The sequence below is a fragment of the Schistocerca cancellata genome, chromosome 3, assembly GCF_023864275.1.
Source record: "Schistocerca cancellata isolate TAMUIC-IGC-003103 chromosome 3, iqSchCanc2.1, whole genome shotgun sequence".
NCBI lineage: Eukaryota > Metazoa > Arthropoda > Insecta > Orthoptera > Acrididae > Schistocerca > Schistocerca cancellata.
In genome coordinates, this window is record NC_064628.1 from 842,978,622 (window position 1) to 843,005,434 (window position 26,813).

Sequence of the window (26,813 nt, forward strand, 5' to 3'; positions counted from 1 at the left end):
GGATCAAGAAACAATATGAAGTGCAGAGTAAACTATACCTATGACAAACTGAATTTCAGAGAATGTGACTGATCACTTTTCTAGGAAGGACAATTTGCTGGATAATGAATACAAATAAAAAAAATATCGATTTGGATAACTGAAAAGTAAGACATAAAGACTGTGAGCAACTTAAAGTATTTATGACTGTTGTCTCTTTGGACAGCATTGTAAACCAGGTGGTAATGCCATTAGAATGTCATGTATTGTGTAAATTATATGAATAGCACTTAAGCTAAAAAGGAGCCTACCTTAACAGCTTAAATTGGGACATCATTATAAGAGTAGAATACCTTTGAAAGGAAGCTTGAAAGAAGATTTTGAAAGAATGGCAACTGCAAAAGATAGCCCTTGTGGTGGTTGGGAGAAAAATATTTCCTTGTACATTAGAAAGTGGTGCATCATTGCAAACACTGTAATGAACAGGGAACATTGCTTTGATATAATATACTGCAATAATTTCATTTACAATGTAAAGCTTGTTGGGATGATGAAATGAGTATGATCATGTAACATTTTAGAATTAGCTCTTACAAAAGTTATCAGCCTCAATATCACCAAAATTACTAATTATTGTTACTTCAAATTGATATTAAGGGTCTGATGATGATCATGTGATATGACCGAAACCTGTCACCTATGTTCTTGAAACATACATGGTGTGATCAAGACTGAAATCCAATCAAAACTGTTTTTTAAAATTAATTTTTGTTGTCTTTAAATTTATTTAGGTAGTGATAAAATAGAAGATAACAGGAAATGGCAACAAAAGTAGAAATGAGGCTGAAGGGAGGAGGAGATGGGGAAGTAGTAGAGATATGTATGTAAAAGAATATCTAAGGAGACACACCTGACAGCAACAGGGTACATAAGCAGAACCAAGGAAAGTGGAAATGCTTGGAAAATGACTAATTCAGAAGGAAGATTAAAAATTGAGAGGACAGTTTGTCATATTAAAAGAAGACCTCCACACTGTGGAAGTGATATTGAAAATGGAGACTACTGAAGTATACGTGAGCAGGTGATGGGCAAAGATTCAGTAATGTTATCAACAAAATTGGCTGAGAATGTGTACTCAGTAAGAAAATATTTTAAAAGCAATACATTGGCAAAAGAGAGTATTGTTAGAAATATTTGGCTAACATTTGGTATCCCTGAACACTGCATAGTTGTACTAGATGCAAGCATTCATGTGCATTACTGAAATTTTTATGGTTAATTCCTCTCTTTTCAAGTTTCCTATACACAAACCCACTCTGATCCTTTTTTTTTTTAAATTTCCTTTCAGCTTTTTCCTGTAAGTCTCAATTTCTCCACTATTCTCTCTACCTGATTCCAGTCCTTTACTACCTCCCCCCACCCCCTTGCCCCATTTCTTTATTTTCTTTTAAAGTGTACTTGTTGAATCAAAATATTGATAAATCCTTGGGTCAATCCACATGAAATCAACCAGTGGTCTGATTCTTGATGTCTCAGATTTTGATAATTTTGGTACATTATAATAACAATAGTGTGCATGAAAAGTCCTAAATTAATTTTTTTTTTTGGACATTTCAATTTTTAGTTATTAATTTTTTTTTAACTTCCAAAATTGTGGAAATTCTGTGACATTTTGAAATGTTAAAATCACCTTATCTTAAACTATTTGACTTACAGACCTAAATTTTGTACCATTTTATTCAGTTTAAAAGTACATTTTGATTAAAAGTATTGATAACAATGGTAAATTTTCTCATATGAAATTAATTTTAATTTTGGAAATTTCAAAATTGGATTTTTTTGTTTGATTGAAAAAAGTGTGTTGTTCATACCTTTTTTGGTTAACATCTGTGCCAAGTTTCATGATAGTGTTCCAATGGGAACATATTAAAATAAATTTTATTCTACTGGTAAGCACAGCACCTTGTGCACAGTCCATAGGGCTTTGGACTTCTTACTAAGATGCAATATGTCTAAAACCAAATAACGCTACCAAATCATTATCTTTTATTTAGTGCTACTCACCATATAGCAGAAATGCTCATTCACAAATAGGCACAAAACAGAACACACACACACACACACACACACACACACACACACACACACACACACACACACACGCACACACCTCTTATGTGACCAGTCTCTGACTTTGAGTCTTTTGGCTTTCCTGTGTGTTAACTGTGAATATATTTTAACACACACCAAATAACTTGTACTCAAAAAAGACCAGCAATATTGATTAATATTTATGTATCTGTAAAATAGAGGTATAATTACGTAAATTATTTGCAAACAATGATGCAGCTGTTAAATAATAACAGTATTGTTATCTGAGTGCCTTGCAAAGAGGAATTTTTTACTTATCTTTAACAACAAAGGTGTTAAGGTGGTCCACTTACAATCTTATTAGTGTCTAAATTATGTATTGCACATTTCTTTCAAATGGTGTAACTAACTTTCCCCAAGCAGTAATGACATAATTGATGTAACAAGATTCTTTTTCTATAAAATGTTAGGCTTTTTGAGCTCTTTATCTGACTGTGTGTATTTTCGTCCAGTGGTAGTTGAAGGATTTAATTTACAAAGTTTGAATTTTTTTGTAGTACAGTCAATTAACCTGGTCTTGGTTATGAAAAAGAAAGAGCTGGTCCACAGTGATGTGTAAATAAAAGGAATACTTCCCCTTTTTCATCCCTGGATAGCATAGAAGCCATCCAACATTTGTTTTCATAGGCAGGAGCAACGAGTCCTGCAATCTCTTCAACATCACACATCTGGACTCACCTGAATTTTTCTGAATATCAAAATTCTTAAAATTAGAAACAGTTTTTCCTTTGCCATTGACTTTATTCATAAGAATAAATGCATGATGCTTCTGTTTCTCCGACTGTTGTGGCTTTATAAAAACTTTTTATAGCATTCCATTTTTACGCTGCATAGAAGTGACTAATGGCATATACGCTTTACCCCCTCAGACAACTGAATGATGTTGCTGTTTGATCTTATTGTGCTTCCACAACTGGTTAATATGAGTGTTACAAAAACCACTTTGACTATTATTTTATGTGCATCTATGAAGCCACTGTTATTAGTCTATATAAACATCCTCAGGGGACAAAGTGACACGGGTGTGTCTGTGTCATGATTGGAAATGCTTAATTTTCCTGTAAAACATTGAACTGCTCATGTCAGAATATGACAAGTACAATATTCCACTTCGTGTGCTGCGCTTGTTACCTGTCATATTCCAACTTGTGCCTTTTGCCATTTTATTGGATGATTAAGCATTTAAAGTCATGACACTGAGGTGCATGTGCACGCACACTCTGTTGGTCTTGTAAATACGAGCTTCAACTGCTGTAAATTAATAGTTTCATAATATGGAAAATGCATATTATTCCTTACATTACTTATGATAATTATTATATGGCATAGTCTAATATAGTTTTTAAATGATACAGTAAAGTGTGCTTAATTAATATTCAAGAACTTCATTTTACCAATAGTTTAATGAACCAGCTCTCAAATTAAGTGCAGTTGAGATACAGTCAGCTATACAAATGCAGTAAAATAAAATCTATTTCCATATGTTCCCTTTGGAATACAATCAGCACACACATTAATAAATAGTGTACGACAAACACTTTTTTTTTCTTTTTTTCTTCAAACAAAAAAAGATGCCGATTTTGAAACTTTCCAAATTAAAAAAATTTTGGTTTGGTAAAATTTAGCATTTTAATGTTTTTTGTAATTTGAGATATGGCCATTTTAAGGTTTTAAAATGTAGCAAAAATCATCCAAATTCAGGAACTTTAAAAATTAATTATTGAAAAGCAAACTGTCCAAACAGTTTTTAATAAGAGTACAACAAAATGACAAAAAATTACAAAATTCTAAATCATCAAGGTTCAAGTTTAATTTTTTATTAGTTGATATCATGTGGAACCTCATGTTAGTTAAAATGGTGTAGAACTCATAGATACTCATATTTAATATGCTGTACCACCTGTTATTACAGTGCATAATTGCAGTAATATTTAGTTTGCCGGAGAACCATAGTTCTGTAGCTCCAGGTCGATAAAATCGAATAGCGTTGTTTCTTTGCTGCTAAACAAAATCTGTGCAGCTTATCACTGATAGTTAACTACTTTTGCTTATAATTAATTGTATGCTTCTGTTGTTATTACATTGCAATAGCAAACTAATCTGCATTGTGGAATTGATTGACAGTCTTCATTAGAGATTAGATTGCAGTTATAGAGCTCTGATTCTTAATGCTAATAGATTGTCTGAGATTAACTGAGTTAATGTTTAAAGATAGTTCTTAACAAGAAGTAGCATCCTAAGAAATCCATGATATAAATTCTTAAGGAAACCAAAACAGTCTGTGGGAGGAGAGAGAATTTTCACAACTGTTTTGTTGTATTTGCCGTATGTAGTAATCAACTATTCCAGTTTAAAGAAAATGTGTTTTTTAACATAATACTGTATCATGATTAATAAGCGGAAGGAGGGCTAGGAAATTGTATTAACTATATTAGAAGTATTGATAAAATATATGCTTAGAGCTGCATGTGTCACTTCATATTCAAGGAGGACTAGGAAACTGTATTAACTGTATTGGAAGTATTGACAAAATATATGCTAAGAGCTGCATGTTTCACTTCATGTCCTCTCTGAGGTTCACCTTCTTTTTAATAATCAGTTAAATTTCTTAGGTACTGAGAGAAATGACCAATTTTTCATTGATGTACTTGAACACATCTCTGTTCCTCAAAAACAGATCTTTTTTTACCCAATGACTGGATTGCTATTTGAAGTCATGTTACTTTTATTCAATTCCACCAGAAAACTTCAATTTTCCAATATATAGTCTTTATTTTCTAAATATTATATATAATTGAAAAAAGGATAAGAACCAAAATGAGGAAATGTTTTCATTCTGAAAGTATCAGTGAATGATTAGCTGTAAAGTGAAATAAAATGATCTATGAGAATATTGTGACCACTCATCCACAGGAGGGCTGCATGTACTCCTGTTGTGCTGGGAACAGATAAAAACTGTCCAGAATGGGAAAAACTAGTGTGTTGGGCAACTCTGAGAAAGGGCACTCAGTGGTGAGATGCACTCTGCAGGTGACATACTGTGGACTGTGGAAGTATTTCTAAACTTGACATTCACTGCTCATTATTGCAGTTTGGTGTTCTGCAGCATATGGCCTGAAGTGCGCAGTTGTCAACTGAATGGAATCATTAGTTGAAACTGATATAGTTATAGGAGAATTATCGGACCATGGAACAATTAGAAATAGTTGTATGTTTAATAAATAGCTTCCTGTTAAATCATGGCAATTACTAAGGTCAAAAAATGCCATTTTCTACAGCAATTTAACCTTGGTGGACACATTGTGTGGTGTATGAAGACTTTGGGGGGGGGGGGGGGGTGTTAGTATTATGCCATGGAGGACAAAACCTCCAACTTTCTCATTGCTTTCTGCAAGAAGAAGTCACAAGCTACTGTAGAGTACACAAATAAGAGGACAAATAAAAAATGCTATAATTCCACTTGCACTGCAACAGTTCTGACGTTTGGCAGGCCAATTGCGGTGTTGCATTATAGTGCAATAAAATCACACCGGCGCTCCAGTTTCACTGTTGCTTTTCTTTAATTTCCATATGCAACCAGTGTAACATTTGCCATACAGTACAGAGTTGATTGTTGTGACATTCGGCATAAATTCGTTGTGCGTCACACCGTCCATGTCAAAGAACACTGTCGCCATCATCTTTCCTGCTTAAGGTTGGACATTGACCTTTCTTTGATGTGTTGATGTTGTTTGCACCCATTTCATCAATGTTCTCTTCATCTCAGGCATGAAGTGGCAGACCCACATTTCGTCCCCTGTAATGATTCACAGTAGAAACACGTTGCCCTTCTCAGAATACCATTCCACAAATACCAGTGACGATTGGAAACATTGTCCCTTGTGAACATTGGTGAGCAGCTGTGGGGCCCATCTGGTACACAGTTTGATATCCAAGGTGCAGGTGAACAGTGGAGAATACACTGCCATACAAGATGTTCACTTGCTGGCAATTTCCTGATGTGTTACGCACTGATCCTATCTAATGATCACATCCACATGGTCAACATTTGCAATGGTACGGGACATTGCAGGCCTGCTTTTGTAAGATTTGTCAGTGAGATCCGTGGGTCTGGCATTAAATTGCTTATCCCACATTACAATACCTGGGTGAGAGATTGTATGCTCACCTTATACAGTAGTGATTTTGTGGTGAATGTCGATGCAACTGAGCCATTTAGCCCATGGAAATCTGATCATTGCACACTCCTCCAATTTGGAGTGAACATCCAGTTGATGTGCCATTGAGCCTAGCCCACTCAGCACACACAACTTGATGGGATATCACACCACCTATGCTATAGGACACGTCGACAATTACTAAGCATGTTACATATTGGCCATGGTCACAACACACAGTGTGCTCATGCGGAAAGCCAGTGTAACTTACTTTTTGATTCCTGCCCCTATTATTGTCAACTACTGCATCACATCTTGGTTTCGGGCATGAAGCCGCAGACCCACGTTTCATCCCCTGTAATGATTCACAGTAGAAAAACGTTGCCCTTCTCAGAATACCATCCCACAAACGCCAGTGACGATTGGAAACATTGTCCCTTGTGAACATTGGTGAGCAGCCGTGGGGCCCATCTGCCACACAGTTTGATATCCAAGGTGCAGGTGAAAAAACAACAAAATTTTATTTATATTTCAAACCTTAAATTATAGTTATTTTGAAAAGTATCATTCTGTGTAAATGTTGTAGATAAAACAAAAGGAAAGAAAACTGTAAAAAGATGAAAAATGAAAATTGTAAGATGTACAACCTGTTTTAAACATCAGGTAACAGATCTATAATTTGGCAATAAATAAATAAATAAAAATAAATAAATAATCCCATCTTGGTTAATGTCTCCTCCATGTCATTTTCTAGCAACTCCCTTGCTCTGCCACAAAACTAGAATTAAGTGCTGCAGTTTGATGAACATAATTATTCTGATAAATATCCACAGCTTCTAATTTTGTGGGCATCAACTATGTTGGATGTATCTGGAAAGTCACAGCTGACTCGGACCTCCTGAATCATGTCGGTGTAATCTATAATAATTAAAAACCTTGTGCTGTTTTCTGATGCCTAAAATCCATACCAAGATAAGTTGTAGCAGTTTTGCCTGACATAAGTGGAAGACAAAGCTTCTTAGGTGACTGATCATAGTGTCTAGGCTGATGACAATACAGGGTGAGTCACCTAACGTTGTCGCTGGATATATTTCGTAAACCACATCAAATACTGACGAACCGATTCCACAGACCGAACGTGAGGAGAGAGGCTAGTGTAATTGTTTAATACAAACCATACAAAAATGCATGGAAGTATGTTTTTTAACACAAACCTACGTTTTTTTAAATGGAACCCCATTAGTTTTGTTAGCACATCTGAACATATAAACAAATACGTAATCGCTGCCGTTCGTTGCATTGTAAAATGTTAATTACATCCGGAGATATTGTAACCTAAAGTTGACGCTTGAGTACCACTCCTCCGCTGTTCGATCGTGTGTATCGGAGAGCACCTAATTACGTAGGGATCCAAAGGGAACGGTGATGGACCTTAGGTACAGAAGAGACTGGAACAGCACATTACGTCCACATGCTAACACCTTTTTATTGGTCTTTTTCACTGACGCACATGTACATTACCATGAGGGGTGAGGTACACGTACACACGTGGTTTCTGTTTTCGATTACGGAGTGGAATAGAGTGTGTCCCGAGATGTCAGGCCAATAGATGTTCAATGTGGTGGCCATCATTTGCTGCACACAATTGCAATCTCTGGCGTAATGAATGTTGTACACGCCGTAGTACATCTGGTGTAATGTCACTGCAGGCTACCACAATACGTTGTTTCATATCCTCTGGGGATGTAGGCACATCACGGTACACATTCTCCTTTAACGTACCCCACAGAAAGAAGTCCAGAGGTGTAAGATCAGGAGAACGGGCTGGCCAATTTATGCATCCTCCACGTCCTATGAAACGCCCGTCGAACATCCTGTCAAGGGTCAGCCTAGTGTTAATTGCGGAATGTGCAGGTGCACCATCATGCTGAACCACATACGTCGACGCGTTTCCAGTGGGACATTTGCGAGCAACGTTGGCAGATCATCCTGTATAAACGCGATGTATGTTGCAGCGCTCCCCGATACACACGATCGAACAGCGGAGGAGTGGTACTAAAGTGTCAACTTTAGGTTACAATATCTCCGGATGTAATTAACATCTTACAATGCAACAAACAGCACTGATTACGTATTTGTTTATATGTTCAGATGTGCTAACAAAACTAACGTGGTTCCATTTTAAAAAAATGTAGGTTTGTGTTAAAAAAAACATACTTCCGTGCATTTTTGTGTGGCTTGTATTAAACAATTACACTAGCCCCTCTCCTCACATTCGGTCTGTGGAATCGGTTCGTCAGTATTTGATGTGGTTCATGAAATATATCCAGCGGTAACGTTAGGTGACTCACCCTGTATATCTGCTTTGAAAGGAAAATTATAATGAAGTAGTCAATTATTTTAATCACACCATAAAAACTGCACACTTGTAAATACTTATGTACAAGAATACTGTTTTGGCAGTTTGTTTTGATTCACATTTTGCATCCCTGTTGCAATGTTCAGCTGTCAAAATATCATAGTAAAATTTCTTACATGGATGCACTTTACTTTGTTACATCACTTATGGTAAGGGCAATAACTATTTTTGTCAGTTATTGTGATGACAATACTGGGAATAAGTTACAGGGTGCCAACTTTACAGCTCCTTATTGACTTGCAGAAAGGTAAGCAACCTATAGTTTTTAAAAGTCTAACTTCATGTCTTAAGTAATTCAGTACTGCTATGCAGAAGTAATTAAATATGTATGCACTTGTCAAATGTGTAAGTGTTTCTTTTATTGGAAAACCTTAATTATATATGTAGGAAACAGGTGCAAGAAAGTGTATTTGCTGAGAACGATATATGTGAACATATGAAACTTTGTTTCAGGCAACTTGCAAGTTCATATGTTCTTGCAACAGGAGGTGCTCTAACAACTGCTCTGTCTCTTAATAGACTTGTAAAGGTAGGTGCCTGAATGTGTTGTGCCTCTGTTATCAATCATTGTCTGTAAATACTGTTCACAAGTTGTGTTTTCCATCCACAGTCGTTCCCACCTATCATAGGACGTTTTGTTCCCTTTGTAGCTGTTGCTGCGGCTAATTGTGTCAACATTCCTATGATGAGACTTCAGTAAGTTGTAGTAGTTATTTACTTAGATTTTATTATTTGTACATCTGCATGTTTTCCCAGTGTAATGAATGAGCTATTAAGTTTTGGGAGTGCAGCTAAAATACTGTTGTCAAAATTTAGACCACCACCATTTGAAGCTGATTGCAGAAAGAGTCTGTTGCCACCAACATACATTTTGCTTAAGGACCACAGAGATAAGTGAAATGACTGCTCCTACAGTGGCATATAAACAGTTTTTTTCCTTTCCAAATGGAACAGGGAAGGAAATAACCAGTAGTGGTATAAAGTACCCTTTGCCATGCACTGTGTGAAGGCTTGTGGAGTATGAATGTAGATGTATAATTCCATTTCCCCCACTGATACTCTGACCATATATCTACTGATAATTTTCTTTGTGAGGTGACAGTTTGACACTAGAGCACTTGCAGACATCTTTCAAACCTGTAGGCTAAGCTATGTTACATAAGGCTACAGATATTAATAGCTGAGAGGTCTTTGGTAGGGGACCAAGAAGTTAAACTGATGCAGAGCACTGAAGTTGAAGTTGGACATTTCAACTTAGAAACTTCAATTCAAAAGACACTGTGACATCTTTCATAAATGAATTACTGTTGGTGCCTTAACAATGTAATGTAGTGCCAAAAAGACCAGTTAAATACCAGAAATCTTCATCATGTCTTGTGTTATGGTGGTCTTCAGTCAGAAGAGTGGTTTAAGGCAGCTCTCCATGCTCGTCTATCCTTCCTAAGTCTCTCCGAGTAACTGCTCCCACCCCATTGATGCCTCAGAATGATTCCTGACAAGTGATCATTTCTTTTAGTGAAAATGTGCCATAAACACACTGCCTGACCAAAAACGTGAAGCACCCAGAAGACATGGTCAGGCATAATTGTAACTTCATACACATACTCACCACTAGTGGTTATGTAAATGATTCTCTGTGACAGGTAGAACGGCCATAAGTGCATTAGTGCCGTTCATGTTTAGTGTTGTTACCTGGCCTGGTAGGGTATGTACAGGTCATAAACAGCATCAGATGTTGAGTGACTACTGTGGAGGACATAAAGATGCCACATAAACATGTGAGACAGTGTTTTCAGCATGTTAAATAATTTGGAACGGCCCTCCTTGTGGGTCTCCACTTGGCCAGCTGGTAAAATGTGCAATATCCAGTTTTCTGGAAAATTTTGATGGCAGTGACTCAATTTAGGACTTCATGGGAACATAAGGGCAGGCATCATTGCCATCAAGGTTCTGATCGACTATGTTGGACTGCGACAAGGGAGAGTCAGCATATTGTGGACCAAGTACATCCCTTCACAAGTGCATCTGCCATCTGAGAAAAAGTAAGTGGCTCCCTGCAACATCCTGTGTCAACCACTACCCTTGGTCAGAGTCGCATCAGCTGCACTATGGAATTAGAAGTGGAAATGAGGAGGGACATGTACGGCACAAAATCGTGCTGGCCAACCTCGTCTGTTGACTGACACAGACCGCCGACAGTTGAAGAGGGTCGTAATGTGTAATAGGCAGACATCTATACAGAAAAATCACACAGGAATTCCAAACTGCATCAGGATCCACTGCAAGTAATGTGACAGTCAGGTGGAAGGTGTGAGAACTTGGATTCCAGGGTTGAGCGGCTGCTCATAAGCCACACAATGCCGGTAAATGCCAAATGACGCCTCGCTTGGTGTAAAGAGTGTAAACATTGGACAATTGAACAGTGGAAAAATGTTGTGTGGAGTGATGAATCAGAGTACACAATGTGGTGATCCAATGGCAGGGTGTGGATATGGCAAATGCCCAGTGAACGTCATCTGCCAGCGTGTGTAGCGCCAACAGTAAAATTTGGAAGTGGTGGTGTTATGGTGTGGTCATGTTTTTCATGAAGGGGGCTTGCACCCTTTGTTGTTTTGTGTGGCACTATCACAGCACAGCCCTGCACTGATGTTTTAAGCACCCTCTTGCTTCCCACTGTTGAAGATCAATTCGGGGATGGCAGTTGCATCTTTCAACACAATCGAACACCTATTTATATTGCACAACCTGTGGCAGAGTGGTTACTCAACAATAACATCCCTGTAATGGACTGGCCTGCACAGAGTCCTGACATGAATCGTATAGAACACCTTTGGGATGTTTTGGAACGCCGACTTCGTGCCAGGCCTCACCGACTGACATTGATACTTCTCCTCAGTGTAGCACTCCGCAAAGAATGGGCTGCCATTCCCCAAGAAATCTTCAAGCACCTGATTGAATGTATGCCTGCGACAGTGGAAGCTGTCATCAAGGCTAAGGGTGGGCCAACACCAAATTGAATCCCAGCATTACCGATGGAGGGCACCACGAACTTGTAAGTAATTTTCAGCCAGGTTCCCAGATACTTATGATCACATAGTGTATTTCTGATAGAACGTGTGGGATGAGCTTGGATGTCAACTCCATCTCAGTGGCAGTATCCGGGATATCAGGGACTAGTTAATACAGATGTGGGCCAGTTTGCCCCTAGAGAGGATATGTTGGCTTTATGACACCCTTGCCAAGCAAATGGGTGTTTGCATTCAGCCCATAGGGTGTGCAGTGTCATACTGGGAAGTGGGTTCATACTGGCAACTTGTTTGTAGAAGTGACTTGATTTTGAAATTACTGAAATAACATCAAACTGACCTCTCAAACCCTTGAAGTTTCATTTCATTTCCCCCTCCCCTTCTGGGTGCTTCATTCTTTCCGTAGGTGGCGTATCTTTTCTCCCCAGTCAGTTCAGTCCCTTCTCATTAGTTATGCGATCTACCTTCAAATCTTCAGCATTTTTCTATAAAAGTGTATTTCAAAACTTATATTCTCTTGTTGGCTGAACTGCTTATTGTCCATGTTTCACTTCTGTGCAAGGCAACACTCCAGAAAAATACCTTCTGAAATAACTTTCTAACCTTTAAATTTATATTATATGTTAACAAACTACTATTTTTTCAGAAATGCTTTTCATGCTGTATCCAGCCTGCATTTTATATCCTCTCAACTTTGGCCATCATTAGTTCTTTTGCTGCTCAAAAAACTACCTGCTATGTTTAATATCTCATTTTCTAATATAATTGCATCAGCATCATCTAATTTAATTCAGCTACATTCTTTTATCTTTGTTTTACTCTTGACATTCATTGTATAACCTTGTTACCTTCATTTTGTTTAATGTTAATCCTATAATATAGTTTTAAGACAGTATCCATTTCATTCAGCTGCCCTTCAAAGTCCTTTGCTGCCTCTGATAGAATTAATATTTCATTGGCATACCTAAAAGTTTTTATTTCTTCTCTTTGAACTTTGAATGGTAATTAAAGTTTCTCTTTGGTTTCCTTTACTGCTTGCTCAGTGTACAGATTGAATAACATGGGACATATGCTACAACTGTCTCTCACTCCGTTCTCAATTGCTGCTTCACTTTTATACCCGTCAACTCTTACGTCATCTGGTTTTCATGCAAGTTGTAAATAACTTTTTGCTTCCTGTATTTTGTCCCTGCTACCTTCAGAATTATGTGAAATCAGTATTGCATCACATCTTACATTTCTCTGGAACCCACACTAATCTTCCACAAGGCCATTTTCCATTCTTGTGTGAACAATTCACTTCAGTATTTTGCTATTATATAATGTAGAAAAGCAATGTTTTCCCACTGCCAATTTTGCTAATGATAGGTGAGTGTACTGTAAACATTCAGTGCCTCTCCCTTGAATAGTTCTTCAAATGCCCAAAGCACAACAGGTCAGAATCAAAAGTGATTTTGTAAATATTTGCCTTAAAGGACCTCGAATAACACCAACACCTATGTATGGCAAAAGAGTTACAGGCTTGACCCCATTTTCTTTGATATTCCTGATCTCGTAAGTCTCCAGCTGAGACTGATCTGTAGTATAAGGCATATCTGTTGTGGACGGGTATTAATTTGCTTCAAAAACTATTTTTAGTTGTGCAAGTCCACTCTGCAGCCTATCTTTGTCAACAATATTGTATGCCCTGTGTACCTGTTTCAAGAACATAAATAGTCCAGGAAGAATGGTGACAACTATCTCTTTCAGATATAAATCAATATGGAACAGTACCTAGGGTTAAAAGTTTAAGCAGTTTCTTAGTTGGGATAGGGCAAAAAGCTATGCAGCTGAAATATTTGAAGGAATGTTTATTATGGCTATGCACTCAAAGCTTATTAAATCATTCATTTTATCTGACAGCAATGTAAATTAACACTTACTTCAGGCTTTTGGGACATTGCCAGATGCCATTATGTGGTATAATGCAAGTTTAAAAATTTGTAATTGTTTAGTATGGTGCTTAAATTCATAAAATTAAGTTTCTGTTGCTCTTGTAGATATACTCCTCTGTGTGTGTTCACTAGTTTTTTAAAAAATATTCTGACCATTCTGTAATTTATTTGGAAATCTGCAAGTTAAACTTCATTTAATTCAATTAACAGCATTAGTTATTTGTCTCCATAAACACTGATATTTCTCCTTGCATTATCCAGACTGTCAGCTGTCAAATTACACTTCCTTGATGTTTTAGTGTCTTCAATAGCACATTGTGGCTCATGTCATTCTGTTATTCACAATGAGTAGAAAAAAGATAATGTGGGAGAAATATATATAATAATCATTCAGGCAGCACATAACCAGCAGAGATTTGATTGAAGCTTAAAATTATATCAATTTAGACTCCAGGTATGGTGCAAATAAGGCTCTTTTTTTTAATTTTATTAATTTTAATAATTTGATATTTTAACTATCCTCTCAATCTTCTATTATGCTCTGTTCCAAGACTCCTCACTAAATCGTGCATCTGTGTATGATGTAGTGAGATTCACAGCATTTCTTGTGTAACACAGAATTTGTCATCTGTTGCATTCAGTGAAAGAGTAGTACCTGACATATTAGACAACCTACTTGATTGTGCATATGACATTCACTAAGAGACATGGATAGAATATGGGATATGAAGACAGTAACACTCTGATGAACAGGACTATGAAGTTTGTGTGTCTTTAAGCAAGTGCAAATTTACATAAACCTATAATACATCTGGAAGTCAGAAATTTTATTTTGGCATATAGGATTTTAACAACGGATTAGTACTTCCATCATTTGTCAAAGATAACTGGACATGGAAGTTTTGTGAACAGAACATAAAACCATTTCCCAAGCATAATAGTGTAAAACTCACTTATTTCACAAGAACTCAAAAACCAGCAGAAACTTATTTGTGTTTGTGAATGAGGAAAGTAGTTTTTCAGTTCCCTAAGATGTTGCAGGAAAAAAAGCAGGTTTCTTTGCAGTTTTGCTGTGCAAGAGAAAGAAGGCACATGGTACTAGGATTAGTTGTTTTCAAAACATGGCTGAAGTTCAAATGGTTCAAATGGCTCTGAGCACTATGCGACTTAACGTCTGAGGTCATCAGTCGCCTAGAACTTAGAACTAATTAAACCTAACTAACCTAAGAACATCACACACATCCATGCCCGAGGCAGGATTCGAACCTGCGACCGTAGCGGTCGCTCAGTTCCAGACTGTAGCGCCCAGAACCACACGGCCACTCCGGCCGGCATGGCTGACGTACTTGGGAACATAATAATATGGGTAAATCATCTTAGTTCAAATTGTTGGTGACAATTGACTTGCTAGCAGTGAGGGACATTTGGGATGATGTACAGCTGCAACTTGTATAATAACTTGGAACTTGGTTTATAAAGTTTTAGTTGTCTAGAAATATAGGCAGACCATTTGGGATAAACACTTTCTCGTGATCCCATCCCACCTTTCACAATGACCTTCACATTTGCAGAGTCCGCCAGTCCCCGTCCCTCACAAACCTAGTGCTGCAAAAACTCATCTCCATGGCACATACATCCCAGAACTACCTCTTCTCCCTCTGAAAGATACGGCTACTGTGAACATCACATCTCTGAAATTAAATCATTTACTCTTCAACACCTGGAAGAACATTCTGGACACACCTCCAGAAGTTATCCAACCAGCTGCCTTCCTTCTGCTGCATCAGGGCATCATTATCCAACCCCTATCTTAATAACAGTGTACCTCCTTGGCAAGCCCCCCCCCCCTTTTCCATAGTGCACAGATCCTGCCTAGCCGATTCCTCCAACTTGTCACATCCCCAAAATTCCCTGCCGAAACACCACCAAATCCATAGCCAAAACAATCTGAGAACACTGCTGTTGACCTTTCCACCAAAATCTTCAGATCAGCAGAAGTTTGTCCTATCCAAAGACTTCACCTTCAGCTCTATACACAAATATAACAATATTGAACTCGTCAGAGACCTACTCTCCTTCTTCTGATTCCTGCAGTGAAACACTTTCTTGCCACCAATCCCTCCAACTTAATCCCAGCACTGAATCCTGCCTCACCCAGTTCATACAACTATCCAACCATGATGCGCCCCCCCCCCCCCCCAACCCCACTCCCCACCTCCTGGTCACCTCCCAGGAATTCCTTAACTCCAAGATCCTTCCAAAGAAAATTAAACTTTCAGCAGAAGAAAGAACACCCATACACAGCCTCAAAACCGATCCTCACCTAATCATCCTACCTGCAGACAAAGGTTCTTCCATTGTCCTTATGGATCGCAGTGACTACTGACAGAAGGCCTTGGCTAATTGTCCAACTCACCCACCTATAAACTCTGCCAGAGTGATCCTACCCCAGAAGTCCAACATAACCTGAAATCCATGCGTAAAGCCTTAGGCTCTTTACAGAACCTCTCCCGTGAATCCCTTTCCCTCCTCACCCCCATCATTCCCCACACACTCACGTTCTACATGCTCCCCAACGATCTTGGATGCACTGATGAAGCTGGTCAGGGTGTATACGTGGTCAAGAAAAGAAAGTCCCGGATTTTTCCTGGATTTCCCGGTTAAAAATACATTTTCTCCTGGGTGAAAATACACTTTTTCTGTGTTACGTGACAGTATACTTTTCCTCAAAACAGTAAAACATATCAATCCTTTGAAATTTGAATGGTTATTGTCTTATACACTAGGGTAGAATTTCCCGGACCTTTAGAAAACCAAACTCAGTATTAAAAAAAAAAAAAAAAATTTGGAAGATCTTTGACGTACAGCAACATGTATGCTGCATATTTTCATATTACGAAAGTGCATTTTTCAATTCCACCAAACACCGCAAGTTACTTTCCGACGCATTGAAATCGAGATTGCGGTGCACTTTTGTAAGCCAGTCATAGCTCATGTCATGCGATCTTGCCAGCCAATGACAGTGGATATTCAGAGCATAGGACACGTGATGTAGTCAGCCAATAGCAATATCACTGTTAAGTAGCGCGTATAAACAAACATAGTGTTGCTACAAGAAAAGAAAAGCTTTCACATATAATAATGGTCTTGAAGATTAATAAGCTGCAAGAGAAGCTAAGCTATCACATATAATATTGATCTTTTTGCGCGTGTTACGCTTTAAGATATATCACACAAATGTGACAGTAAAATTTTTAATAACGACATAAATGTCTGATCATCTGGGCTCGAAATTTTTCCTAACGGTCGTGTTCAGAGTTGGTTTTTAAATGAGAGGCAAACACTCTGTGATTTAAGACATTTATTGTACATTCACCCATGTAGTTCGGTTTGCATAACAGGAAATTTACTGTGAAAGTAACGCTTTTCAAACAACCATTCGCAATATTTTCCCGCGACCTGTTAGAAACAGGTTCGTTTCAGCAGTTTCCAGAGAGCACCAGATGAGAGGCGTCACCACACTTGCGCAGCTATGATGGCGCAGAAAACCCATGTGCTTGTACGTGTAAAACAATGAAGAGACCTTACATTATAAAAGAAACAAGACATCAGAGGATACTCAAAGAGCATCGGAATTTTTTGGACCATACTAAAATGCATAATCCAGCTTACAGTGCACATTCATATGTCCAGATTCGGATGTAAATTTTCTTGCAGAACCAGTACTATGTTATCTCATGTTTGGTTCTTTATTATGGCATAATGACATAATGTGCTAGAAGATGAAAAGATGCACTTTTGAACTGCAGTGAACAGTTGAAACTAGCCAATAGTGTGGAATTAAACACTTCGTTTCAAATAAATTGACTGCCTCAGCGAAAAAGATTAATAAAAGCAAAATTTCTGTAGCAAACCAACAAAAATAACTTCATTGTTCTGCAAGGTGATTGATGCTTGACTGTCAGAAAGGTGGAAATAAAACCTGAAACCAATAACAATTTTAGCCTTCCATAATTATGTGAATGTATTTTCATTCACTTGAAAGCTCCCGGCCACAGAAATCTGTTTTTTCATTTGACATGAGAGCGAAGAGGAAACAGCAAAATCACTAAACGTAAACACGGGTCACGTGGAGACTATCCACCTCCTCACTACAACACTGACTACTCTGTGCATCAGCACCAGATCAACGATATTTCCGAACCGTGGCAATACTAGATCGTTGTTCCCCACCCCCACCCCTTCCTCCCTCGAGCGTTTGAGGTAGGATGCCAGAAATTTGAAAAAAAAAATCAACTTTTCAAAAATATTTTCAGTTTGTAGCACTCATTTTTCTGGAGACTCTGATATATAAAACATGTGTTCAAGGAAATGTAAGACATGTTATTTGGTCTTAAGTGTGCCAGAGTGCAGTGCCACACCTCTTCACACAGCATTCTTCTGTCGCACATCATTGTATTTCGCTCTATGGAATTCAAACGTATAGTATTATGTTATGGGTGACATCAAACTATATTCAGAACAGTGGAAATTAAAATATCCTGTGTTGTCTCTCCTACTCCCAGTCGGCCAGTTTGACACCCAGTCCCTTTTTATTTGTTCAGTCCTTAAGTCCTAGCATTTTTTTCCTCTCTAACCTTGCTACAACTTTACATGGTGTCCTTTCCTTTCTGCAAAAGGATCTATTACCCCATTAAACTTCATCAAACATTTTGCCACATGAAAAAACGAAATGTCGCTGTCTAATACTGAAAAAGCTGTTAATACAAACAGTACCCAAGACTGTTGTGGTGTCTCGATAAGATTATGTGTATTTTGTCACTGTCTGCTAAATAAAACAAAATAGGCCTGTCTAATATTGCAGCAATTGTAACACACACTAAATAAACAGACTGGTCACTTTTTTTAACATGACATAATATAATTCACTAAGTGCCAATATCAAATACCTATTAGGTCTACTACAAGCAAAAAGCTTTATATTTGGAAATAGTTTCACATTTCATTCATGTGCTCCAACTTCTCAAGCATGAGATCGAAAAGTAGTGGTACAAAATTTTTATATAAATTTGGAATTATCATATTCTTCCATAATTTGTGTGATGTCCCCATTTCTTCTCCTTCCTCATTCTAACAATCAATCTTGTCATCACTAATTCTGTAACTATTACTGCCAGTGTCAAAACTTATTATCTGCTTAATTTCACTAACCCTGCCACAATCAATTGCTCAGTTAGCCTGCGTTTATTCTCCGGTTAAGAGTTACTATGTGTTTGTACAATGCGTTTTCGGCACTACTCCCAGAATAGAACTTAGGCGGATGCGACCGGGGTTGCTCAATTTTTGCCTGACATATAAACTTTGACAATGTAGTTGATGATGTATTCTTGCATTAAATTCACAGACCTAGAGATCATTGCTGTCTGGCATAATACATAAAATTTCAGGTGTTGCAGAGTTCCACAACTTAGTACTTACTGCCACATTTCCAAGATAATTGTGTTAAAAGTTGTGTTGAGGATATTAAAACAGAAGTAAAGACTTTCAATAACAGGCGTAAAGACCTCAGCCATTCACACAAAATGCCTAGTTTTTGGTGCAGCACTGCTTTTCCTCAGCAACTCATAAAGCTACTGTTTGAGATTCATAGCAAGTGTCTTAATACTCTATATATACTAACTACGTTGAGAATGTGGATTTCGCAGGAGGTGTGCCAGAGATAAATCCCTGCAGTCGCGCTATCCTCTGTGTCTTCAATGGCTCAGATGGATAGAGAATCTGCCATGTAAGCAGGAGATCCCGGGTTCGAGTCCCGGTTGGGGCACACTTTTTTATCTGTCCCCGTTGACGTATGTCAACGCCTGTAAGCAGCTAAGGGTGTTCATTTCATTGTAATTTCTTAATACTCTGTTTTAAAAATTTAGTTCTTGAGGACAAGTAAGATTGTACAAATTTTTTAAAGTATTGTCACCAAACATACGGTACTCAGGATGGTGCAAACACAAAAGGATGACATTGTTGCTCGTTCAGTGTAGCAATGAACCTTTGTGATGTCACCAGTATGGCAATATATGTGCAAGCTATTTTGTCTCTACAACATTTTCACTTCTTGAAATCACATCAGCCAGTTTATGCTGGGTGAAGACCTTCTCCAAAGTTTCCCATGTTTCACAATGTTCAGTTGTATGCATCCATTTTGGTCATGCAAGTTTCATGATTTCAACAACCCACCATTCCCTTAACACTTTGCCATCTGCAAGTCTCGTACAAATTCATTCACTTGGCACCGACAGTGGTAATTTGGATTACTTGGCTTGTTGCCGGCCATTCTTGACATTATCGGGAGATCATAAACCGTTAAGTTTTACTAATCTCATCGCTAGTTTTATAAGTTCTCAACCTTGTTCCCCTACTTTCATGAAATTTCGAGGATATACATATGTAAATAAATACAAAATTTGTTTGTTTCATATATTTGTTTATTTGCATTGTCTTTGGTACATAGTATTTATCTTTCATAAGATATGCAGCAAAGCAGTCTCCAAGATGTAACACAACTCCACAAGACATGCACATGAAGTCTGTTTGTTGTTCTTTTTTTGTTTTTAGAACATATGTGGCAGTTTCTTCATTTTCGTTTTTCGGAAATACCTCTAAGTTTTGCTCAGAAGCAGGTACATGGTCTTTTATCCACGAATCGGACACTTTCAATAAAAAATCGTGAAATTGGAAACTCTTGTGTTCTGTATTGAAATATTGAAATGTACTGAATTCATTAAATAATGTTCAATTAGAGGTAGATACAAACCTTTTTTGACCCATATAGAGGGAAACATTCCACGTGGGAAAAATATATCTAAAAACAAAGATTCTGTAACTTACCAAACGAAAGTGTTGGTATGTTGATAGAAACAATAACAAACACACACACACAAATTTCCACAAATTTCAAGCTTTTGCAACCCACAGTTGCTTCATCAGGAAAGAGGGAAGGAGAGGGAAAGACGAAAGGATGTGGGTTTTAAGGGAGAGGGTAAGGAGTCATTCCAATCCCGGGAGCAGAAAGACTTACCTTAGGGGGAAAAAAGGACTGGTATAAACTCGCGCGTGCGCACACACACACACACACACACACACACACACACACACACACACACACACACACAAGCAGACACAAGCAGACATATACAGAGGCAAAGAGTTTGGGCAGAGATGTCAGTCGAGGCGGAAGTACAGAGGCAAAGATGTTGTTGAATGACAGGTGAGGTATGAGCGGCAGCAACTTGAAATTAGCGAAGGTTGAGGCCTGGCGGGTAACGAGAAGAGAGGGTATACTGAAGGGCAAGTTCCCATCTATGGAGTTCCGCCAGGTTGGTGTTAGTGGGAAGTGTCCAGATAACCCGGACGGTGTAACACTGTGCCAAGATGTGCTGGCCGTGCACCAAGGTATGTTTAGCCACAGGGTGATCCTCATTACCAACAAACACTGTCTGCCTGTGTCCATTCATGCGAATGGACAGTTTGTTGCTGGTCATTCCCACATAGAAAGCTTCACAGTGTAGGCAGGTCAGTTGGTAAATCACGTGGGTGCTTTCACACGTGGCTCTGCCTTTGATCGTGTACACCTTCCTGGTTACAGGACTGGAGTAGGTGGTGGTGGGAGGGTGCATGGGACAGGTTTTACACCGGGTGCGGTTACAAGGGTAGGAGCCAGAGGGTAGGGAAGGTGGTTTGGGGATTTCATAGGGATGAACTAAGAGGCTATGAAGGTTAGGTGGACGGCGGAAAGACACTCTTGGTGGAGTGGGGAGGATTTCATGAAGGATGGATCTCATTTCAAGGCAGGATTTGAGGAAGTCGTATCCCTGCTGGAGAGCCACATTCAGAGTCTGATCCAGTCCCGGAAAGTATCCTGTCACAAATGGCGCACTTTTGGGGTTCTTCTGTGGGAGGTTCCGGGTTTGAGGAGATGAGGAAGTGGCTCTGGTTATTTGTTTCTGTACCAGGTCGGGAGGGTAGTTGCGGGATGCGAAAGCTGTTTTCAGGTTGTTGATGTAATGGTTCAGGGATTCCGGACTGGAGCATATTCGTTTGCCACGAAGACCTAGGCTGTAGGGAAGGGACCATTTGATGTGGAATGGGTGGCAGCTATCATAATGGAGGTACTGTTGCTTGTTGGTGGGTTTGATGTGGACGGACGTGTGAAGCTGGCCATTGGACCAATGGAGGTCAACGTCAAGGAAAGTGGCATGGGATTTGGAGTAGGACCAGATGAATCTGATGGAACCAAAGGAGTTGAGGTTGGTGAGGAAATTCTGGAGTTCTTCTTCACTGTGAGTCCAGATCATGAAGATGTCATCAATAAATCTGTACCATACTTTGGGTTGGCGGGACTGGGTAACCAAGAAGGCTTCCTCTAAGCGACCCATAAATAGGTTGGCATACGAGGGGGCCATCCTGTTTCCCATGGCTGTTCCCTTTAATTGTTGGTATGTCTGGCCTTTGAAAGTGAAGAAGGTGTGGGTGAGGATGAAGCTGGCTAAGGTAATGAGGAAAGAGGTTTCAGGTAGGGTGGCAGGTGATCGGCGTGAAAGGAAGTGCTCCATCGCAGCGAGGCCCTGGACGTGCAGAATATTTGTGTATAAGGAAGTGGCATCGATGGTTAGAAGGATGGTTTCCAGGGGTAACAGATTGGGTAAGGATTCCAGGCGTGAAAGGAAGTGGTTGGTGTCTTTGATGAAGGATGGGAGACTGCATATAATGGGTTGAAGGTGTTGATCTACGTAGGCAGAGATAGGTTCTGTGGGGGCTTGGTAACCAGCTACAATGGGGTGGCCGGGATGATTGGGTTTGTGAATTTTAGGAAGAAGGTAGAAGGTAGGGGTGCGGGGTGTCGGTGGGGTCAGGAGGTTGATGGAGTCAGGTGAAAGGTTTTGTAGGGGGCGTAAGGTTCTGAGGATTCCTTGCAGCTCCACCTGGACATCAGGAATGGGATTACCTTGGCAAACTTTGTATGTAGTGTTGTCTGAAAGCTGACGCAGTCCCTCAGCCACATACTCCCGATGATCAAGTACCACAGTCGTGGAACCCTTGTCCGCTGGAAGAATGACGATGGATCGGTCAGCCTTCAGATCACGGATAGCCTGAGCTTCAGCAGTGGTGATGTTGGGAGTAAGATTAAGGTTTTTTAAGAAGGATTGAGAGGCAAGGCTGGAAGTCAGAAATTCCTGGAAGGTTTGCAAAGGGTGATTTTGAGGAAGTGAGGTGGGTCCCGCTGTGACGGAGGACGAAACTGTTTCAGGCAGGGTTCAATTTGGATAGTGTCTTGGGGAGTTGGATCATTAGGAATAGGATTAGGATCATTTTTCTTTGTGGCAAAGTGATATTTCCAGCAGAGAGTACGAGTGAGGACAGTAAATCTTTGACGAGGGCTGTTTGGTTGAATCTGGGAGTAGGGCTGAAGGTGAGGCCTTTGGATAGGACAGAGGTTTCGGATTGGGAGAGAGGTTTGGAGGAAAGGTTAACTACTGAATTAGGGTGTTGTGGTTCCACATTGTGTTGATTGGAATTTTGAGGTTTTGGAGAGAGTGGAGCTGGAAGTGGGAGATTGAGTAGATGGGAGAGACTGGGTCTGTGTGCAATGAGAGGAGGTTGAGGTTTGTTGGAAAGGTTGTGGAGGGTGAGTGAGTTTCCTTTCCAGAGATGGGGAAACCAGGAGATTGGATAGTTTTTTGAGGTGGAGGGTGGCATGCTGTTCTAATTTGCGGTTGGCCTGTAAGAGGATGCTCTGAACAGCCGGTGTGGATGTGGGAGAGGAAAGATTGAGGACTTTTAGTAAGGATAGGAGTTGACGAGTGTGTTCATTGGCTGAGTTGATGTGTAGGTGAAGGATTAGGTGGGTGAGGGCAATGGATTGCTCAGTTTGGAACTGGTTTAGGGACTGATGGAGAGAAGGGTTACAGCCAGAGATGGGAACTTTAAGTGTGAGGCCTTTGGGGGTAATGCCAAATGTCAGACAAGCCTGAGTAAATAAAATATGGGAGCGTAATCTGGCTAGGGCGAAGGCATGTTTGCTTGCGGAAGGAATGTAAATAAAACTTAATGGGGTCGTTGTGGGGATGTTGTGACGGTGACATGGTATTAGAAGGTGGAAAGTGTAACCTGAGGCTGAAATGAAAATGAAAATAAAAATATATGGGGAGAGATAAAGGTGAACTGTAAAGCAACTGGAGATCTGGTGTGAAAAAAGGCGAAAAAGTGTTGGTTAAAGCTGAGCTATGTTGATCCTGTGGTGAACTTGGGTTGGTAAACAATGATGTGCACAAAGGTTAGGTGGTTGTGTTGCCGCCAAAACACGTAAAGGGTGGAGAACTTCGGAAAAATTTCGAAAAAACTGCGGGTAAATGTATTAAAAGGAGTGGTTTTGTGGTGGCAGATTATGAAAATGAGGCTAACAATTGTCTGACGAAGAAATAATGACGTTAAAACCTGTGGGAAGTGGCTAAATATGATCAGTGATGTGGAAAAACGGAAATGGAAATAAAGCGAAAGTTATTAGAACTAGCTGAAATGGTTGTTTAATAGGTGAAAGGAACTGTTTGTGAACTGGAAACGGTGGATTTTATAGCAGCGGTAGTGTTGAAAGCAGAAAAAAAAAATTTTTTTTGTTATAGTTTGGAAGTGGGTTACGTATTATTGAGTATATATAGGCGGGATAAAATTGTATGGTAGATTACGGTAAAAAGGAGAAGGTGAATACAAAGTGAAACTACTTGCAAAAACAGAAAGAGAAAATAAGATGACAGAAAAGATTTCGAAATGCAACAGTGACAATAACAAATGTAATTGTTGGGTTTAAATTAATGATATGAATATAATAGAGGGAAACATTCCACGTGGGAAAAGTATATCTAAAAACAAAGATGATGTGACTTACCAAACGAAAGTGCTGGCAGGTTGACAGACACACAAACATACACACAAAATTCAAGCTTTCGCAACCAACGGTTGCTTCATCAGGAAAGAGGGAAGGAGAGGGAAAGACGAAAGGACGTGGGTTTTAAGGGAGAGGGTAAAGAGTCATTCCAATCCCAGGAGCAGAAAGACTTAAAGGGACAGGTACACACTCTCCCTCTGGAACGCAAGCGCGAACACGCACGCACGCGCGTCGCTGTGTGTGTGGGGGGGGGTGGGGGGGGGGGTGTCACACGAGTGTTACCTGTCCCTTCCCCCCCCCCCCCCCCCCCCCCCCCAAGTTAAGTCTTTCCGCTCCCGGTATTGGAATGACTCCTTACCATCTCCCTTAAAACCCACATCCTTTCGTCTTTCCCTCTCCTTCCCTCTTTCCTGATGAAGCAACTGTGGGTTGCGAAAGCTTGAATTTTGTGTGTGTGTGTGTGTGTGTGTGTGTGTGTGTGTGTGTGTTTGTTTGTGTGTCCATCAACATACCAATGCTTTCGTTTGGTAAGTTACATCATCTTTGTTTTTAGATATATTTTCCCACGTGGAATGTTTCCCTCTATTATATTCATATCATTAATTTAAACCCAATCCACTCCTTTCATATGTCTAATACTCTTTCAGTTTTTTTTAACTGTGTATTTGGTTTTTCTACATTTTCTTTGGGTGTCAGTCAAAGTGGCACTATGTATTGTAGAGATCATTCGTATCATGTTAGTTTTCGAAGGTCTACATACATGTGCAAGTACTTCACCTTTCCCTTAATGACAAGCTTCAAACACATAGACTTTTGCGCGCTTTAATTTTTCCGGGGAATCCTATATTTTGCCGTATCATTCCATAAACTCAAATTTTCTTTTCAAGTAACTTCTCTGCAAGTTATCATCATCATCATCATCATCATCATCATCATCATCATCACCGTTTCCCCTGTATCCAGCATCTGGTCAAGTTGGGGTACCAGTGGTACTTCGCCACTTTACTCTGTCTTTCCACCATTCTCTTCCACAATTTTCATTCCATAGCAGGTTTCTCCTCCTTAAACTCATCTTTATTGTGTCAATCTATCTTGTTCTCAGTTTTCCTCTTGGCCTCTTGCCCTCAATCTTGAACTCCATCATTCTTCATGGTATTCTTTCCTCTCCCATCCTCTCCACATGCCCAAACCATTTTAATCTATTCTTTTCAATTTTCTCAGTCAACTTCTCCACTCCAATTTCCTTCTCTGCAAGTTCTACACTGTTATAATAATTATCCATGAAGAGGTGATGGCACTTTCCATAAGATCATTCCTTCATCAGTTTTGATTTAGATTAAAAGTTTCTTTAAACTTTTTGGAAAAATAAACAGTTACGAATTGTACTTCGAAAAGCCAATCTGCATTATCTGGTTTATTATTATTGTCATGGGAAAAACGTAAAAATTATATTTGTCTGAATCAATTGCAGGACATTGTTTTGCGAAATAGCGGTGTGTCTATCAACGGATTCATTGACCAATAATCATAGATCCTTGTTTTTTTTTACAATTACTATAACAATAGCAAGCCCAAACCATTTTCTAAGTTCGGATCCCGTAACGTCGAGAAAGATGGCTTTTTTTTTTTAAATCCAGTTTCCTTCTATTGCAATTTTGACTGTAGTACTTGTTGGTTTCGTTGCTAATATATTCAAATAGATCATTCCCAATATATAATTCTACAATATTCTTGATGCTCTTTGTATCTTTGGGAAATATGTTTGGACTCGGAGATCCTTCAGATTTATTTTTGGTCCTCGGTAAATCAAAGTCTGATCACTGTGCACTGTCTTCATCTGATTCTTCCAAATCAGTTGGCAAACCTAGCGTTTGCCAAATTCTTCTTGGATGTATTTCACTATCTTCTGGCGATTGTGCCGCACTTTCATTTTTTTGATATCCAATGTCTTCTTCCCAATCAGCCAAGTCGGCCGGAACATCAGACAAGATGTCCGTGCATTCATTGTAAATAATCGTATTGTCTCTTTCATCTGCCATGATGAATGGGCACAAGTACTTATAGAAACAAAAACTTGTTGACGTGTGTAACTTATTGTTACCTAAACAAAACGCCAACAGAATGCAAAAGATGCTAAGGTGCTGTCGCTGTTGACTGCGCGATACTATGCTCATGATGCCACTGTGGTGTCACTGGCCACTGAGTGATACT

General features: G+C 39.3%; 1 protein-coding gene across 1 annotated transcript in view; it reads left to right on the forward strand.

Annotated features, from left to right (window-relative positions):
* The window catches only part of LOC126175899 (sideroflexin-1), a 137,164-nt gene that overhangs the window by 66,914 nt on the left and 43,437 nt on the right, over positions 1-26,813 (forward strand). The window contains exons 5-6 of the mRNA XM_049922957.1: positions 9,160-9,235; positions 9,317-9,402. Coding sequence (XP_049778914.1) covers positions 9,160-9,235; positions 9,317-9,402 — 162 coding nt within the window. The remainder of the gene's footprint in view (positions 1-9,159; positions 9,236-9,316; positions 9,403-26,813) is intronic.